Source organism: Macaca fascicularis, chromosome 13 (assembly GCF_037993035.2).
Source record: "Macaca fascicularis isolate 582-1 chromosome 13, T2T-MFA8v1.1".
NCBI lineage: Eukaryota > Metazoa > Chordata > Mammalia > Primates > Cercopithecidae > Macaca > Macaca fascicularis.
Window position 1 is genome coordinate 95852520 of NC_088387.1, and position 20503 is coordinate 95873022.

Genomic DNA, 20503 nt, shown 5'->3' on the forward strand with positions numbered 1-20503 from the left:
CACAGCAGCAGAAATAAACATAAATCCAGTGGAAAGGGCAAGGCTTCCAGAATCCAGTGACAAGAAACAGTCTGGTCTTGATTATTTGGGCTAGCAATGGGAAACACTAATACAGATAATGCAAAAACAATGAAATGCATCGGCATACTCTATTTATACATCACATTATCTGACACTTCAAAATATTCCAGCTAAATAATTTAAGCAAGCCATGAAGCTCTGTTTCTGCAAGTGTTAGAGTTCTGCCCCAGCAAGCCTGTGGCACAACTGCTCCCAGAGCCACCCTCTGGCCAGGAATGGGCCCCATCATGCAGACCTGGAAGCCTCCACCCTGGTGGAAGCAGTCATCTTTCTCAAAGCTCTTTCTGGCTCCCAAAACCCATGGTTAAAGGAAAATGGGGAAGTGACATATTTAAAGGGCCTTTCTCGAGGACTGAGATGAACTGGCAGACAGACTGCGGCTCCAGATCAGAAAGAGGCTTCAGAGTAAGGGCCACATGCAGATTAAGTCCACATTAAGAAACAATCTAATAAAGGCTGACCATTTTGCTGATAATCAAGTGGACTGCATGTATATATGAATATATCATACATACCTATGTAGAGAATATATGCGTACATATTAAATAGGCATATACACACATCACACCTAACCAGATAAAATAAATGGTACATACATTGCTACTATGAACACAGCAAGTCCCAGACGAATGACTAATATGTTCAATTAAACTACTTGAATTAAACTACTCTCCCTCTCCCCAAAAGATTCTGCTTGCAGCAAACATACTCCAGTTGCTCAAGCGGTGTTGTTTCTAGGTTCCTGAGAAGGAATGGAATCGTCCTCTTGTTTCAGAACACTACAGAAAGCCAACTGCAACAGGACCAAGCTAAACAACTCATATATTTGATTTGGCCATGATTCCTGCCACCTATTCTTAGTGACAGGGCATGGAACCTTACTGAGAAAGACACCAATTTCTTTTTCTACAACTAGCTACAAATGTACCGTATTACGTTAGATGGAGGGGGACGGGGGGAAGGTGAGCAGCAGGGAGTTTACATGTTGGCAGTTATTCATTGCCTTTCCCTTTACCCAGAGAAAATGCTATTTAAAAAAAAAAAAAAAAATCCCAGAAATTTAGAGTTCAATAATGAATTTTGCTTTCTTGGCACATTTTTGAAATGATTCTATCATTACATGTGGATAGGTCTTTATCTCCTGAACGCTCCTCTAGGGAGGCAAGTTATCTAAACAACAAAATAACCTACAAAAAAAGTTAATATTGTGAGCAGTCTCAACTTGTAGTTATTAAACTCAAAGTCTAATGCTGAAAGACAACAGTAATTTAAACAGATTTATTTATTTTTATTATTATTTTTTGAGTTGGAGTCTTGCTCTGTCACTCTGGCTGGAGTAGAGTGGCACGATCTCCGCTCACTGCAATCTCCATCTCCCAGGTTCAAGCGATTCTCATGCCTCAGCCTCCCCAGTAACTGGGATTACAGGCACATGCCACCATGCCCAGCTAATTTTTTTGTATTTTTAGTGGTAACAGGGTTTCGCCATGTTGCCCAGGTTGGTCTCGAACTCCTCAGCTCAAGCAATCCACCTGCCTTAGCTTCCCAAAGTGCTGGGATTACAGGTGTGAGCCACCGCACCTGCCCCAGATTTATAATGCTATTCACAGATCTTGCAGAATTATAACAGGCTCCTTCTACAACTTGGTTAGTGACATCAAGTACTAACTAAATATGTTCCAGGTCAAGAACTTACTTTTGAGATATTCAAAAAGTGCTTGTCAAGAATATCAGAATCTAGAATTCATGGCAAATTGTATATATTTTAATAAAAACCTTAAAATAAATTCTAATTTTAATTGCTACTCATAGAAACTGCTCAAGAGAAGGTATTAGCCAAAGAGACATGAAATATCCACAGCATTTAGCTACTCCCTGCATCTTCAGTACTGTCTCTAACTTCAATTGTAGTATGTGCTGCTGAAGAGAGCAGTCTGCTTCCAATTTCAACACAGTATTAAGGTACTCTATAGTCATCATCCAATATACATGCTTTAAAAACAGCACTACTCTGATTTAGCCTGGCTTTCTAAGAATGATCCTCTGGAGAGAAAGACCATATGAATGATCCGTGGAAGACCAGAACAATCCTGCTGCGGTCCAAATGGATTTTCCTAGAGACAAGCCTTTGTTAAAATATTCTAAAATCAGTGTATGTGGCACCTTCCAATTCTGGGAACCTGGCCTCTCTAAGCATATGCAATACAACCCCCTCGCTTAAGCTACCTGTGAGAGAGCTACAAATGGCAAAACTTCTTTTGCTACTCTAAATATTAATGCATTAAAAGATCTGTCTAGATAGGGAGCAGATCCCTGCTTTAAAAAAAATAGATCATTATCTCTTGCATATTTGTTTACTAAAGAGCAAAGCATATTACTAGCATGCAGGCTTAAAAAGTTACATTTATTCTGCACTGTAGAAACACTGGAAATGAACAGCCAACAAATCCAATTCCCACAGCTCCATGCAAGGAAGAAGCATATCACCACTTTCTCTGGAAAAGTTAGACAACCATGATTAACCACACACCCTACAATAACTGCCTGCCAATGTCAGTCATTTGTAGCACTGTCAAACATAAAAACTAAAATATGCAAATCACATGGGTTACATAATCAATAAAGGAAAATCAGAAATTTACTTAAGCTTCCTAAAATGCCCAGAGCATCATACGTTCAAGTTTCAGAGATTTAACACCATTTTACTTTTAAAACTGTCACTTTAAATGTACATGTCAAAGTGCTTCAAATGTAGCATACTAGTTAAAATTCTTCCTGGAAGGTTCTAGTGCTGGCAGCTAACTTACTCAAGTTATTCACCCACAGGGTGTTCAAGAAAGGGTATGCTGCCTTACAAAGACACCTCATGGGACACAGAAAATTCTGGTCTGACTTCACAAATTTTCTATAGGGTACTTAAATCCAGAGCTGAGGTCAAGATAAGGCCACTCTGAACACAGGCATCAACACAACCAAAGATTTCTGTATCTGTTTTTGGCTCTTTGGGGACCCAAAGTCAAAAGTTCCAGCCCATCAAGCTTACTTTGCTCCCTCTGGCACGTTCCCAGTCCTTGACTAGTCAAGAGATCTAAGGCAATCAAGGAGGTCTGAATGTGGCAACATCTAGGGGCAACAAGGCAAGACCTGAGTGGGCAGCCTCTCTCCTAGGTGGTGGGTAGTTAAGAGGAAACCCAGGTGAAGAACAAAGAGGAAGAATTACAAATAGGCTTCTATATAAAATATAAAGGGGAAAAGTGCCTCTGACTCAAACACCTTCAGATTATCTTTTTATTCTTCATAGGTCATAGAGTCAAAGTCTGTTATGGAAGCAAGGTACATTCCAAATGCATTTTGACTGACTACAAAAATAAACCAGTTCTTTGAAAACCACACTTAGGAAACTTTCAAATTCATAGGATATTTCAAATTCACAGGATGTTAAAGTCCCTTCTTCCCTTTAAAGTGGAAACTACGCCTGCTTTTTCCTTTGTATATTCTCCCAAAGCTCAGGCTCCAGGTCATAATCAATAATCTTTTGGTACCTATTCAGAATTGGGGTAACTCTAGACATACACTCCCCTCCTCTCAGTGCCTCTATATTAGAATAAATAACATGATGGTATTAGTACTGTAACATCCTAACCACAATCAGCATTTAGCTTTGTTTTCAAAATTAGAATTAAAAGTATTTCAATAATGACATTAAAATGACAAGGAGGAATATTTAGCTTTTTATTTGGAAGTTATTCACTCTATTACCCTTAAGACTAAAACCCATAAACTCTATCAATTACCTATTTGTGGAAGAATGACACTGTAAACTGTAGCAATGTCAAACTGTGTACTGCACGAAAAGCATGGATAATATTAAAGGATCACAAAAGGCAGCATTAGCATTCTCTATCCAGGTATTATTAAATCTTTTTATCCCATGCCCCCCTCAAATATAGGAGAATTATTATCTGATAAGCCTGAAAGGACTTTTTTAAATACTATAACCTAAAAAGACACTTCTTACCGGCATATGCAACTTTGGTCAGCAGAAACACAATACGACCCTCTGGCCTAGCTAAGGCACTCTATTCTGAAAGTACAGAAAACATGCATGGATGCTCCTTATTATGGCATTGCTCCCCAAAAGGCAGCTCACACTGTATGCTGGGGAGAAAGAATGGGACATGAAGTCACCCACAATATCATGCATAAGCTTGAGAGACCTTTCATACTTTGGAAATGTTGTAGTAATTGGCATGACATAAATGCACACCGCTATCTGTAATGAAGTCCTGCTTCAGCTGCTATATCTCTAGACAACAAATGGGGGCTCTCAAGATGCACTTTCAAGAATGGCAGACTAAAACAAGAAAAAGAGTCTGCAGTACACTAAAGATTCACAAGTATCCTGAAACAGTGAATTGCTCAATTTCACTTTCCCCTTGTTGACAGCCACTTTTCTTTCATCGAACAATGTCAATAAAACTGACTATAGCATCATTCTTTACCACCATAGGGAAACAAGTCATACAGTATGGCACAAAACAATTTTCAAATAAATTTGATACAACCAAAAGAGGGCAGAAACACACTTTTGAAGTAAAAGGGCCCCCAAACTATAGAACGTGACCTTAATGCCAGAAGTAAAGGGTATTTTTACTATACTGTACAAGGTCAAGAAATCCTGTGGTCCAAATCTGTCATTTTATAAACATTTATCAGTTCTTTTCTTATATAATACAGATTAATCTCATGCTTGTGTATAAGGCCAACAAAATGGTAAAATAATTAGCTTAGAAATCTTAAAACAAAGCTTTTTCCCTACCCCCAATTAACACTTTATTCAGTTCAATTTTACAGATCACAAAGAACAAGGTATACAAAAAATAGTTACCGTCACTTAATTGGTTAATTCTCTGACTTCCATGATGGCAATTAACAAACATGGGATCATTATCTGCATTTTTCTGCATCCATTTCTCATCTATTTCCAACGTTCATCTGTGTCTCAGAGAAAGTCACCAAATATACCTCAACCTTTACAATTTTTAAAAATGAGTATAGAACCATGAGCTAGTGCCGTGACTCATTTCTAATAACTTGAATGACAATGATTGGAATTTATAAATTTTAAAAATGAAACATCAATTGCAGTTATTTTTTACAAAGCAGCAGACTGAAATTCAACAAAGAAATACACTATAATTAAATTTAACAATGGTCACATTCATAAATAGTTACGAATTTAATTACATATCAACACAGTGGTGCCTATGTTATCCAAGTGCAGCCTGTCCAAAAAAAGGAGGTTTAAGATACACTCTTCATTCAAGCACAAACTTCATTCAGTGAAAAATAAAAGAAAATCAGCAAGTAAATTTCACCACCACCAAATTAAATGAAGACAAAGTAAAAAAGAAACAGAATATCCACATCATGAAAAAATATGGTCTACACAACAACTACACTAAAATTAAAGGGATTTTTATGTTTGTCAGTAAACCTCAGAAATTACTCCAAGTCATAGTAACACTAAAGGGGGCATGTACTCAGTAAGGCATATATATCAAAAGTTTTCAAGTGGGGAAATGGACAAGCTGGGGAAGTCAGAATTTCTCTCTGTTTTATCTCGTATGAAATAAAAAACACAGCACCCCACCCTGAAAAAAGAGAGAAGGGAAGGACAGACAGACAGACAAAGTGAATCAAAAAATTAATTTTGGTCATAGAGAGGTTCATGAAATTCCTAACTCCAATTTATATTTATCTTACAAGGTACTTTTATCTGCATTCCTCACAAGTCATTATCATAAGACTGGGACTGTCACATGCATTCCTACAATCAGAGCTCACAGGCACCAAATCTCAGGAACCTGCAGCTGAAGGGGGGAAAATGCCACATCTAAACAATGAACCATCCCAATGGGTGAGCTATAATTACAACCCATTCTCAAATTTTCAACTGATTATTTCTCTTTAGGAGAAAATTAAACCATTTATCAAGATCTGTTCCATAATAAAGAGAGCTAGAATACTAGAGAATCTAAATATATATTAGCTAAATGTGTTAGTTCTCTTACCATTTGAGGACAAAAGCCATTTTCAGGGGAAAGGGAAACCAATATTTGGCAACTGTCTATTGTTTGGTAATCACTGGCATCTCTTGGTGAAGGTGACTTATTTTTATCCTTTCCCTATACTAGATTTGGACTATTGCTACTCCCACTATTACAAAGTACCAAATATGAAAACACACTGTGGTTTTCTGAGTGTTATCAGTGTTCTGAAACCAATTTTGGTATTAAAAAAAAAACAAAAAACAAAAAAAAACAAGCATCTTTAACCCTGCATGAATCACAACATTGTAAACTCATGAAGTCAGAACCACTAGGAACATTTCGCTGGTCTAACGTACATTCTGCTCAACCCAAATGTCACATAGTTTTATAAAAAATAAAATAGGCTGAGAGTTAGTAGGTCCAAAATTTCACAAGTTCAGATTACATGTATCATTCCTGCTATCCAAGTATCATACTGAGATCCCACGTCTGTCAAGCAGATCAGTCTAGTTCAATGGTGATGGAGGAAATATTTACAAGCATTTATTTACAGTACTTCTTTCTGCCCAAAGAAAGATTATTACAGGCCAATATTCTTTTCTTCCATTCCTAGTCAATCTGAGTTTGGTTTCCTCAATGAGAAGGGGTAAATCTGAAAATGGCTGCTCAGCTGCTTTACCTGTGAAAAATCAGAACATGAGACAGTGACAAATACGTACCTTATTGTGTTTTTAAAAGCACACAGAATTTACCCTAGAGATAACAATTTATTGACATGGCAAAAATCATGAGAAATACTGAAAAGGTTTTTCTGGAGTAGGACAGCTATAGAGCTAGACAGCTAAATGGGAGTACTAGAACTACCCTGGGAAAGTTTGGACTTGGAACTAAAATCCAGACTTCAGAACCCTCCAGAGCACTCAAATTCACATCCAAATCTGAAAAACTATAGGATTAGTTGACCTGTAGTATCTAGATCAAGTAATAACATTTATAGTTAGACTAAATATTCAGCTTGCTAAACATTTCTAAGTAATCACTCCTAATCCCAATGAAATAGTAGAAAACTAGATCTATGAATTTGGAGAGGCTTTATTAGTTAGGGTATCTCTACTGGGAAGGCAAGAGCTTAAAGGCCAGCAAGTGCATGTCATTTACTTGATACCTATTATTTACATTTCAGTAGTTAAAGTGAATGTTTTGTGTGGCCTAGCAAGTTTTAACTTCTGGCCAGAAGTTGTAGACATGGTAAAAGAACACAAAGACAGACAAAAAAGATGATCCTAAGTTGTTTTCCAGTTAGCCTCTTATTTATTTTCCAGGTTTTTAACAATGAAAATGTAGTACCTTTGTAATTTAAAGAAAAGTGTATTTTGGTTTGGTTTGGTATGTTTGTAACTTTCTAAAGATATGCTTCTATAAGGCTATAGTAAATGAAAACAATTTAAAAAGACACTGGCAAATGGATATTCTATGCCATGCATATACTGATGAAATATCAGGAAAAAGGCCCAAGAGTGTTGCTATAAGGCATATAAGGTTACATTTGTAAAAATAAAAACAAAAATAATTATGTCTTATATCACAATTCATCGCAGTTTTTTTCTCCTTAACAATTGTATCTAGTTTGTTCTAACAAATGAGGGCAACTTTGTAGAGAAACACTAAGGGAAGAAAGCCCAAGTTTAGCAACATATGCAAGGTATAAAGTTGTTATCAAGCGTGATAGCTGCCTCTCCCACTTAAAAACTGTATATGAAAATACAGGCCGGGCGCGGTGGCTCAAGCCTGTAATCCCAGCACTTTGGGAGGCCGAGACGGGCGGATCATGAGGTCAGGAGATCGAGACCATCCTGGCTGACACTGTGAAACCCCGTCTCTACTAAAAACTACAAAAAACTAGCCGGGCGAGGTGGCGGGCGCCTGTAGTCCCAGCTACTCGGGAGGCTGAGGCAGGAGAATGGCGTGAACCCGGGAGGCGGAGCTTGCAGTGAGCTGAGATCCGGCCACTGCACTCCAGCCTGGGTGGCAGAGCGAGACTCCGTCTCAAAAAAAAAAAAAAAAAAAAAAAAAAAAAAAAAAAGAAAATACAGAAGAGGCCGGGCGCGGTGGCTCAAGCCTGTAATCCCAGCACTTTGGGAGGCCGAGACGGGCGGATCACGAGGTCAGGAGATCGAGACCATCCTGGCTGACACGGTGAAACCCCGTCTCTACTAAAAAGTACAAAAAACTAGCCGGGCGAGGTGGCGGGCGCCTGTAGTCCCAGCTACTCGGGAGGCTGAGGCAGGAGAATGGCATGAACCCGGGAGGCGGAGCTTGCAGTGAGCTGAGATCCGGCCACTGCACTCCAGCCTGGGTGACAGAGCAAGACTCCGTCTCAAAAAAAAAAAAAAAAAGAAAATACAGAAGATATTTTGTTTCTCAAATGGATTTACAGCAGGGTTCCTTTCAAAACAAGCACACCAAATAGAAGTGTCTGAAGAGTCATAAAAGTGTGAATACCCTGTCACAACCCCATTCCTATGAAATTATCCTCGGAAAATAAAGTAAATGAAACAAAAATATTCCAGATTGTTTACGCCAACATTTTTTTTTCTTTCTTTTTTTATTTTATTTATTTATTTATTTATTTATTTATTTATTTATTTATTTATTTATTGAGACAGGGTCTCACTTTGTCACCCAAGCTGGAGCACAGTGGCACCATCTCAGCTCACTGCAGCCCCGACCTCCTGGGCTCCAGTGATCCTCCCACCTCAGCCCTCCAAGTAGCTGGGACTACAGGCCTGTGCCACCACACCCAGCTAGTTTTTTTGTATTTTTTGTAGAGACAGGGTTTTGCAATGTTACCCAGGGTGGTCTCGAACTCCTGAGCTCAAGCGATCCACCCGCCTCAGCCTCCCAAAGTGCTAGGATTACAGGCATGAGCCACCACACCCAGCCTAGGGCAATATTTATAATGGTGAAAATCTGGAAACAACCTAAATGACTAACTGTGCTGTGCAGGGTCATTATTAAGTAATCTCCTTGGTGGAATACTGCACAGCCTATGTTAAAATATGTAAAATAATTAGAAAAGAATGTTAAGTGAAAGAAAAACCAAATGGTTCTGTTTGATTTCATTTTATCTGTATTCGTCCATTCTCCTAAAATTGGTTTTAGAAGAAAATATCAAGCTTACAAAACATTTCTTAAAATCTCTTTTCCTCTATATTCCCCCTTATTTATTAATTTTGCTGATGAGGGCTCAAGAATAACACACATGAAGTAAAACCTCAAATAACGCAAAAGTCTTCCTTCAGTATGAAATTCTAATCTCCCTCACCACAATTGCTGCAAACTGGGCAGCGGGAGGGAAAACGCACTACACAACCAATTATAGTTTCTTTCCAAATGTTGTTAATGAACAATAAAAATGCCCCTAAAGCTAAAGAAGCAAGTGAAGAAATCGATAATCAACAAATGTGATTATCTGATCCTATATAACTAAAGGCTCAAACAGTTTACAATTCTACTCACCAAGAAAATGGCTTATACATACCCACTTACAATAGGAACTAATTCCTCACAATAATTATCCAGCCTTAAAATCATTTATAATTACAGTAATATACTCATTACAGAAACAATATCTGAAATTAAACATCTGGATATTATCCAAAATTTAGAAAATATCCCAAAACCCTTACAGCTACTATAATAAGCTACTTTCTTTTTAAAATTTTCCATTGCCTCCATTCTACTTGGAGGCATTTATTGGTTCCATTTATAAGACCCAAATTGAACCAATTTTGCTGTAGATTACTCACCACTCGTACTCCATAATGGATGTGGGCCAGAGTAAAAGCCGTTGTTAATGTATACAGGAGAATGCTCTCAACGTAAGAGGCTACTCCTAGGTTTACCACTAAGACAACCAAGAAGAGAGGAACCAGCAACCAATTCAAAGTTGGACACCGGGTACTACTCATTTGGCAAACAATCAGCTGACACTGGACGTTAGTTTAAAAAAATAAGAGAGAAAAAAAGAAAAATTTCATTAGCAAAGCACTTCCAAAACTAGTCATTCCAACATTTGAAAAGCATTCAAGTACCTGAACCAACACACTTACATTATCTAAGTTCAGAAGTTCTCAATGCTTAGGGGCCCGACTGGACCCCTGGCCCTGCCCAAAAACCTATGCACCCTCACAGTGTGTGTCAGAAAAGGCTGGAAGATAACTAACTGAATAAGGATGCTATAGAAGGCATTCTTTCACTGGGCAACAGTTTGAATAAAAGAAATTTCTCTCAATTTTAAGACTCTATGATATGTAAAAAAAAAAAAAAAAAAAAAAAATTCCAAATTGCCTCTCACACCCCCATACAATTAAGTTTCTTTATAGCAATGAAGAAGTGCTACCTCCAGTTCAGTCCCATTGCCATAATTAATATCTCAAAACCTCTTTGGCTCCTTTATTTTTGAAGAGCTTACTTAAATACAATTCTTTCAGAGATACTTTTTATACAATGCATTAGTGTTTTTAGATGTTTAAACCCTATAAAGTCAGCAGGACTTGGGATATTACACACGTTACAAACATGGAAACATAAGATGAGTAGCTAAGTTACAAAATAAAAACTTCTAAGGAACTGGCCTGAGCTAGAACACAGACCTTCTGGCTTTCAGGACTATCAGGGTCTTTTCTCAACTCCTGATCTCTGCTTCCTGTCTGCTGTCTTGCACAGTCCAGCATGGAAAGGAATTTATAAAAATATGTTATTACAAAGTTTTAAATTCCATGTTCCTAATCTTAAAATCAGCTGATTTTTAAAGTGTGTGTTTTCTCTTTCTCAAAAATCTCTTCCAAGCTTCCTAGAATAATCATTTAAGTCTACAGCCATTTCAGTCATACTGGTAATATATTTAGAGTCTAAAGGGAATCTATAAATTTTTTCCATGAATTCTTCAGCAGGCAACCAAAATAAAAAATTCAAGTGTGCCACAGTTCCAAAATACTACTGTAGTCTCCAATCCTATTGGTTTCAAAGGGCAAAACAAAATAATTTTCAGCATTTCAGTTTTTGGGGTTACTATTCTTTCAAATTTCTAAAATAAAAATCTTTAAATTAAAATCTGTTTATTCTAATATTAAAAATTTCTCAAATTATCAAATTCTGTCATACATTCCTAATATATATTATGATTTTTAAAAGAAAAAAACTTACTGTGCTGTTGGCAAAGGCTGTTCCAACCATAAAGTAGAATACTCTAGGATGTAGCTCTAAAATATCTGAAGGTGACCAAAGGATCCATGCTGTAGACAAAATGAACAGCAAGCATGGAGAAAATAAGGGAACCACAGCTTCATAGACTGAATTGTGTTTCAAGGTGTTATTTTTATAGCTTCTGGAAAAAAAAAATCAAGTAATATTAAAAAATTAACTAATATAAAGAACATTATTACATATAAATTATACAGTACTTGTACTGTAGTTTATAGTTTCCTTATTTATACACTTATTTTATACTCACAATAATCTTGTGGCATAGACAGAACCAACATCATTAATCCCATTTTACAGACAGGCTAAGTGAGGATAAGAGAATTTAAATTTACAAAACTTGCTACCAAGTGGCAGGGCCAGGGTTAGAACGGAAATCTTCTGACCTCTAATCCCATTTCTTTCTCTTTAAACCAAACTATCAACTGCTGTGCTAAGAATATAAAGATGAATAAAATTTGGACTTTGTTCTATGAGATATTCTAATGGGGGAAATAAGAGGAACATAAAATATTAGAAGAGTACCTCAAAGTGCAGCTTTGACACAAAGTGATAGAGAACTTAGAGTGAGACAGAGCTCACAAGAAAGACTCTGAGGTGCGACTGGCATACCACATCTCAGTGTCTCTAAGCACACAGAGGTTATACAATACATGTCTGCTCAGCTGAAGAGAGCTCCAAATTCCAGTCCTGCTTCCGCCACTGATGACACGACCTCGGGCAATATGTTGCCCAATCAGAGGCTGGCTGTTATAAAATGAGGAGAAAATGTAGAGAAATAATCTCTACATCCTTCAGAGCTTTAAACTATATGGCTTCTATAAATGACTGCCAGCTCCAATAAATGAAGAAGTTTAATAGAGCTTGGTTTAACGTAAATAAGATTCTGCTACGCAGATTTCGGAGCTAAAGGATGAAGTGGGAAGTATAAGAAAATGTTTCAACCAGAAGAAAAAGGAGCAAAGGAAACAGTGGGAGCAAAATTACTAAGGAAAGAAAAAGCAAAATATATTCAGGACACAATAGGCAAATTCAGTGTGGCTCAGCAAAAGTGGAGAAGCACACAGATCAGAGAAATGAAACTCCACCTGAGCAACTCCCTTCTCCCCACAACCCAGACGGGAAGTTCTACAGAAGGGCTATTTAAGAAAAGTCAGCACAGGTCCAGTTTGGTCCTAAACTACACACATTCAGAATTTTTATGATCTTGCTAAATTTTTTTTTTTTTTTTAAGACAGAGTCTTGCTCTGCCACCTGCTTGAACCTCCGCCTCCCAGGTTCAAGCAATTCTCCTGCCTCAGCCTCCTGAGTAGCTGGCATTACAGGCACGTGCCACCACACACGGCTAATTTTTATATTTTTAGTAGAGAAGGGTTTCACCATGTTGGTCAGGCTGGTCTCAAACCTGACCTCATGATCCGCCAGCCTCGGCCTCCCAAAATGTTGGGATTACAGGTGTGAGCCACTGTGCCTGGCCTCATTAGAAGACTATTTGATTAGTCCAAAACCATAACAAAAGAACTAGTAGTTTTGTGCTGTGTTTGAAATGACTACATTAGCCACCACAGACACCCCAAACTATCCTACCCCATTCTAGACTTAAAATATAGGTTTTGTGACCTTTTCAAAATGTCCTGATTCTAAAAGGAAAATAGATCCCTAAGTTCAGCTAACAACTGCTAAAACTTCATATTTCTTGCCCATTTAAAAAATAAAATACTTACCTGAAAAAGTTTAGTAAACTCATTGGAAGAGTCACACACAACGCACAACCTAAAGGGAATAAGTTTTATGCTTATTCAAGAGCGATTATTACATTATCACTGAATCATGCAAAACAAATATTTTTAGACCCCAAACATTTCAGGTTCAAGTTTACTTCTGTAATAAAATTAAATACATTTATAAACAACATTTACAACAGGAAGACTGGCAGTACAATTTGGTGATTCAGAGGGCAGACTCAAAGAGCCAGCTGGGCCTCAATTTCAACTGTACAATGAACTGATTATGGGACTTCAGGCAAGTTGGTGTTTTACTGCCTCAGTTTCCTTATTTATAAAATAGAGATAACAGTTGTAGCAACCCCACAGAGCTTCGAGAAGTGAATGAGTTATGACATGTTAAGATACCTGGAACGGTATGGGGTACCGAAACTGCACAGTAAGCATGAGCTACTCAAAGGGGGAATCCTGTTGCTTCACATTTATTTTTTACCTTCCTAGCTTTTTTTTTTTTTTTTTTTTTTTTTTTTGGCAAACAGGGTCTGGGTATATTCCAGGCTGGTCACGAACTCCTGGGTCAAGCAATCCTCCTACGTCAGGCTTCTGAGCAGCTGAGACTACAAGCATGAGCCACCGCACCCAGTCTTCCTAGCATTTTCAATTTCTCCCCCTAGCTACTTCCATCCGCACACTGGTTCTCTTCCCACAAACTTTAAAACAAAGATGGCCTTCCCAAGAAACCCTCCCATTGATTCTACTGTCCTCACTATCTACTATCTTCTTCTGCTTTGTCTTATCATTTGCTAAACTTTTCAGTTGTCCTCAATTTCTTAGAACTTTTTTATTCACTGTGTTCCAACTTTGCAGAAATCATACTCTTGAAATTTACCAAGCTTTCCTAATGTTCAAATTCAGTGTCGTTTTTTCATTCCTGACTCCTAAGTGAAATGCCTTGGTTGACTATCCACTAAACTGAAATTCTTTCCTCCCTTTGTCTTTGTGATGCCATTCTCCCTATGTTTCCACTAGCCATCTCACCATTTCATTCTGTATCCTTTGTTGGCAATTCTACTTCCTGCATATTACTTCTGGGTGCCCCACTGTACTTATACTCTCTCTCTCTCTCTCTGAGAATCTTCTTTTAAAGCTCAACTACAAACTTACGAAAGATGATTGCAAAATCTAGTTACGGACTCTTGGGCAAACTCTAACAATCTGAACTTTAGATTCCAGTTGTACAATGGGGATGGGTTGAACTATTTTCTAGTGTCCCTTACATCTTTAAAATTCTTTGATCCTATGATCTATAGTGATATAGGTTCCTAATTATTTTCTCTCTCAAACTCCGAATCAATATATCTGGCAAGCTGCTGGGCACTTCATTTGGATGTTCCATTGTCATGCAACATATTAGCCCGTTTGTCTATTTCAGTTACCTGGTGACTCTACTTGGTTTGAGGGTCAATGCAGCTATGGCCTTAAAGATTAAAGGTAGAAAACATTCCTTCTAAACAATTCCTAAGACATTTGGCTTAAAACAAAGACTAGAACCCAACAGAAATCTTATCTCTAAAAAAGAAGTACTCTGCTACTTCCAAGCCCAAGTAGAATAAAGTTCCCCAAATTAGACGAACTTAAAGGGAAAGGAAAGAGAAGACCACCTGAGGTCCTCAGTGTTCTCAGAAATTTTTAGCAGCTTACTCCATGTCAAGCTGGGAAGCACTGGAGGGGAGCCAAGGCTAAATGAATTAACGCAGAAGTACTCGTAGCTCTGAGGTGTTGGAAATAGGCTGAGACAAACTAGCAAAAGATTTGCCACCAAGAGTAATTTTAGTTTTAAAAATATCGAAATAACTATCTCAAGTATAGTGAGCACGTAGAAAGCCGGGGCTCTATACAGGCTGCCAAAGAGAAAGGCTGCATCTTTTGTTTCTTCTCTTTAGTACTTAATGTACTTTCTGTAACGAGTACTTAATTGTTAAATACTTGTCTATGAAGCTCTATGTTTCAAGTAGAGAACAGTGATAGAGACCATACATATGCAGACCTGCTTTTCATCTTGCCACAAGTGAAGGCCCAGACTTCATAACATAGGAAACTTAACAGCTAGAGAAAAATCAGAGTAGAATTTGTTAAAAAAAAAAAAAAAAAAAAAAAAAAAAAAAGGACCAAGTTGAATGAGATACAATCCAAGGATAGCATGGCATAAAAAATATTTTCGTTCCTCACATTTCCAGTTTATTTATTAAGTAGATACTTCAATTAAAACCACCAAAACAAAAAGTACTTTAAGAAAAATTAAAAAGAGAAACAATAATGGGGAAAACTATAATCTATATTAAAGGATTAATATACCTAATACATGAAGAGTTTCTAAAAATAAAGGAAATGGCCAATAACCCTATAGAAAAAAAAACCTGCTTGAGAGATGTAAAATATACAGAAAAAGACATACAAACGGCTCTTAAACCTAGAAAAGCTCATTCATAGTAAGAGAAAGGCAAATTAAAACTGTACAGACATCATTTCTTACCTATCAGACTGGCAAAAATTCAAACGTTTGACAATATACTATGTTGGTAAAACTATAAATTAACAAGCACTGTCATACACTGCTGGTGGGAAAGAAAATCACACAACCCATATGGAGGGGAATATGGGAACATTTAGCAAAACAGCACACACTTGTCCTCTATAGCAATTCTGCTTCTAGGGACCTCTTCCTCAACACCCTGGCAAAAATATGAAAAGACTGATATACAAGACTATTCACTGCAGCAATTTGTACAACAGCAAAAACTGGAACTAACCCAAATGTCTATTGATAGGGGGATGGTTGGACACACTATGGTACATCCACACAATGAAGTGCCAGGCAGCTGTAAGAGGACTGAGGAGGATTCTTATAGACCACTATGGAGTGATCGCTAGGATATACAATTAAGCAGGGGGGTGGGAAAAAAAGGCACAGTATATAGTATGGTACATATAGAATGGAATGCTACCATGTATCTATGAAAGTGAGTGATAAAATGAAACACAAATATTTACTTATAATAAGAAAGAAACAATGAGGAAAGAAAGGATTGGGTAGCAATAGAAGCTAGACTTCTTTGAATATACCTCGTTCTGTAAATTTGACTTTGTTATCACAAATATTTTACATAATTATAAAGGAAAAATGAATTTTAAAAGAAAAAGTAATTTTTAAAGTAAAACAAAAAAAACCTAGATGTATAAATCCACAGCTGGTGGCATAACCACAGAGTGGTGATTTTAAAATATAGTAAACTGACTGGACACACCTAGTGGGACAAGTCATAAGGACAAATAAAACTGCAAAATAAACAAAATCTTAATTTTCAGTTTTCCTCTGTTTGCTGATTTAGGTACTGTTTTATGAGACTGTTGTGAGTATTTCATGGAATAAAGCAAGTGAGTATTCTGTGTCACTGAAAACCAAGGATTTTGTCATAGGTTTAAAGGAGATAAAAATGTAAGATCAATGAGGTTAAGAAAAATTCTGTACTATAAAATTTGCTTTCAAATTATCAGTATGTATTTATGAGGTATTTTATCATAAAACTAAAAACTTGATTTCCTTACCTATCCATTGAATGAATGAATTCCTAAGCCATGATAATCAATGTCTGTTAATATTATTAGGTGAAGTTTAACCCTTAATAGTTTAAGGTAGCAGGTTAAAATATATACATATATATAAGTATGGTAAAGTGATGATGTAAACTTTGTAGCAGATGGAACATACAAAATCTAAACCCGTTACTTGCCTCCTAATGTGATGCAATAGAAAGACCTCCTAATGTGATGCAAAAGAATGCAATACTTAATAAGTATTGTTCCCCAGCACGCCCCCGACCCCCAAAATTAAACCTGTAACAAACTAAGCTCACGGATCTAACTATCATTTACAGGAAAAGTGAGGAGTAGAGGAACATGTTAAACAATGCCATGAGACCGCAACCAAGAAAATGTAGAATCTAAGAATTCTGTTGGCCAAATGACCCACTTTCTTCAACACATAAACTACAAAGGAAAAATAGGGAAAAGCAACATAGATTAAAAGACATTTTTAAAAAACGTATTTATTTATTTAGAGACAGTTTCGCTCTTGTCACCCAGGCTGGCAATGGCGCGATCTTGACTCACTGCAACCTCCACCTCCCAGGTTCAAGCGATTCTCCTGCCTCAGCCTCCTGAGAGCTGGGATTACAGGCATACGCCACCACACCTGGCTAATTTTGTATTTTTAGTAGAGATGGGGTTTCACCACGTTGGCCAGGCTGGTCTCAAACTCCTGACCTCAGAAGATTAGCCTGCCTTGGCCTCCCAAAGTGCTGGGATTACAGGTGTGAGCCACTGCGTCCAGCCAGATTAAGAGAAATTTAAAAGGCATACCAACCAAAGGCAACTATATAGGTGCTTGGCAGCTATAGAAACACATCAATTGTGGTTCTTTTACAGAAATCCTTATCATTTAGAGATACACAATGAAGTATTTATGGATGAAAAGAAATGATATCTGGGATTTGCTTTAAAATAATCTAAAGGAAGGAAGGTGTCTGTTAATGATGGCATAAAAAGGGAGGACAATTCTTCTCACAAATAATGATTAAAAACCAGACAAAGATATTTAAAACAACTACTTGAAGGTACTAGAAAATACTCAAGGGCAGAGAGAAATTCGAGAAACATTTACGGTTGAAACACTGGGGAACAACCCCGAGTTTGTGGCTTGCCTACCCCGTCCCAACCCAGATGAGGAAAGCCACAGTCTTCCTCACCAGCTTGTGGAAGCAGATACCATAATTCAGAGCAGCAGAGGAACTCGAAAGCAGGGTGGGGGGTATTGTAGAAGAGAGAGATGCAGAAGGGTTGAGATTCTAAATCTGAGAATATACTCTGCCCAAACTCCTGGGTATGGATGCTAAACTAAGCAAGCAAATAGAAGACCCCACAGAACATAGTGAAAGAGAAGGCAGAAAGTAGAGGACATGCTGTCCTTGAAAGACAGAGGTGTTCTTGGTGAGATGTGAGTCTGTTGTCTCTCACTAAGTGTGTTTCCAACCCACACTCAGACTGGGCTGAAGAAGGCAAAACTCTTACTGGCTTGAGGGTTGGGGGTAGAACACAATTGCTGGAAGAGCAGCTGAAGATTCAGGATGGGGAAACTCCAGAAGCAAGAAAATCACAGAGAGGTGAGCGCCAAAATCTCAGTATTGACTTTGCCCAAATCTTTGGCTGACCACTAAACTATACAGACACAAAGGAGACCCCCAAGAGACCCGGCTAAAAAAGCAGCAGCTAAAAGCTAAAAATAACCAAACGGAGACAAGAGCTAATATACAATGTGATGGGACAAATTTTTTCATCTGAGTCCAAACAAGTTAAATGCCTATCAGAACAAAAAAACAAAAATCCTCAGAGCGGAACAGATTATAGTCTCCACAAATGTAATCTATAATATCCGGTTTTCAACAACAACAACAAAATTGCTAGATATGCAAAGAAATAGAAAAAAAAAAGGCAGTTAACAGAAAATGACTCTTAAGTGGGCCCAGATGTTGGACTCAGTAGACAGACTTTAAAGCAGCAATGTTAAATATGTTCAAAGAACTAAAGGAAAATATGATAGATAATAATGAACAGAAGAATCTTAACAGACAAATGGAAAGTTTAAAAACCAAATGGAAACTCTAGAGCTGAAAAGTACAGTAACTTTTTTTTTTTTTTTGAGACAGGGTCTTACTCTGTTGCCCAGGCTGGAGTGCAGTGGCACAATTACAGCTCACCGCAGCCTCGATTTCCTGGGCTCAAGTGATCCTCCTGCCTCAGCCTCCCAAGTAATTGGGACCACAGGCATGTGCCACCATATTCAGCTAAATTTTTCTATTTTTTGTAGAGATGGGATCCCACTATGTTACCCAGGCTGGTCTTGACTTCCTAGCCTCAAGCAATCCTCCCACCTCAGCCTCCCAAAGTGCTGGGATTACAGGTGTGAGCCACTGCACCCAGGGAAAAGTACAATAACTTAAATGAAAGATTTCCTAGATGGGCTCAACCACATATTGGAGATGGCAGACGAAAAAAAAAAGCAATGAACTTAAAGATAGATGAATAGAAGTTATCCACTACAAAGAATAAAGAGATTAAAGAAAACTTAATAAAGCTGCAGAAAATTACTTTTAGGACAGTATCAAGCAAACCTGTATAACACACATGTAAGTGGGGTCCCAGAAGAGAAGAGAGAGGGGAAGAAAAAATATCTCAAGAAGTAAAACCGTGACTGAAAACTTCCCACATTCAGTCAAAAATACTAATTCACAGGTCCAACAGAGTCAACAGCTCAACAAATACCAAGAAAGACAAACACAAAGAAAACCACACCTAAGTACACTATAGTCAAACTTCTGAAAGCCAAAGATAAAAACAGAACCTTGAAAGCAACAAGAGAAAACTAATACATTACAGAGTGACAATGATATATGAGCTGACTCAGAAACAATGGATGTCAAAAGACATTAAAATGATGTATTCAAAATGCCAAAAGAAAAAATTCAGGCAAAATCAATACATTTTCACATAAGTAAAAAGAGAGAATAAACTGCTACCAGACCTACACTATAAAAAAACCTAAAGGAAGTCCTTCAAACTTCTGGGAAAGAACACCAACCACATGGTAGGTCAAATATAAAGGCAAATGTGTCAGTAAGTAAAATAAACTGTATATTATAACACAACCCAGGGGGCTAAGCAGGGGGCTAGAGAATACTGGCACATTTCAAACAAGATTGGCACTGGTACTGAAAATAGTTGAGACTGGATAACAGTACATAGGGGTTTATTATATAAAAGTAGAAACATTATAAAGAAAATTATGTGCCTATTAGAGTACACACTTAACATTAAAAAATATATCTCATATACCAGAGGATTCTGTCTTATCTAAATTTAACATTTAAATGCAACATGCAGGAAACCTGCCCATAGGACAATCAAAAGGGTCACTACATAATTGGAGAAGAAAAATAGCCTTTTTGAGGTAAAGAAATAACAGTTTATACAGGCATCAAAAATGAACATTTGATAGATTTCAAGATAGCTCCTAAAATATGTAGTCCAGAGCTACAGAAAAAAAGCCCAAACCATTCCTTTTCTGAAAGCCAGTGCCTAATATGCTGTCTTCTTTTTTTTTTTTTTTTTTTTTTAAGAGGGAGTCTTGCTCTGTCGCCCGGGCTGGAGTGCAGTGGCCGGATCTCAGCTCACTGCAAGCTCCACCTCCCAGGTTTATGCCATTCTCCTGCCTCAGCATCTCGAGTAGCTGGGACTACAGGCGCCCGCCACCTCGCCCGGCTAGTT

General features: G+C 37.6%; 1 protein-coding gene across 1 annotated transcript in view; it reads right to left on the reverse strand.

Moving 5' to 3' along the window:
• Nucleotides 1-3799: 3799 nt before the first annotated feature.
• SELENOI (selenoprotein I) overlaps nucleotides 3800-20503 on the reverse strand; it is a 45525-nt gene continuing 28821 nt past the window's right edge. Inside the window, exons 7-10 of the mRNA XM_005576363.5 lie at nucleotides 13124-13172; nucleotides 11343-11523; nucleotides 9944-10126; nucleotides 3800-6813 (exon numbers count right to left, since the gene is read on the reverse strand). Coding sequence (XP_005576420.2) covers nucleotides 6715-6813; nucleotides 9944-10126; nucleotides 11343-11523; nucleotides 13124-13172 — 512 coding nt within the window. The 3' untranslated portion in view covers nucleotides 3800-6714. The remainder of the gene's footprint in view (nucleotides 6814-9943; nucleotides 10127-11342; nucleotides 11524-13123; nucleotides 13173-20503) is intronic.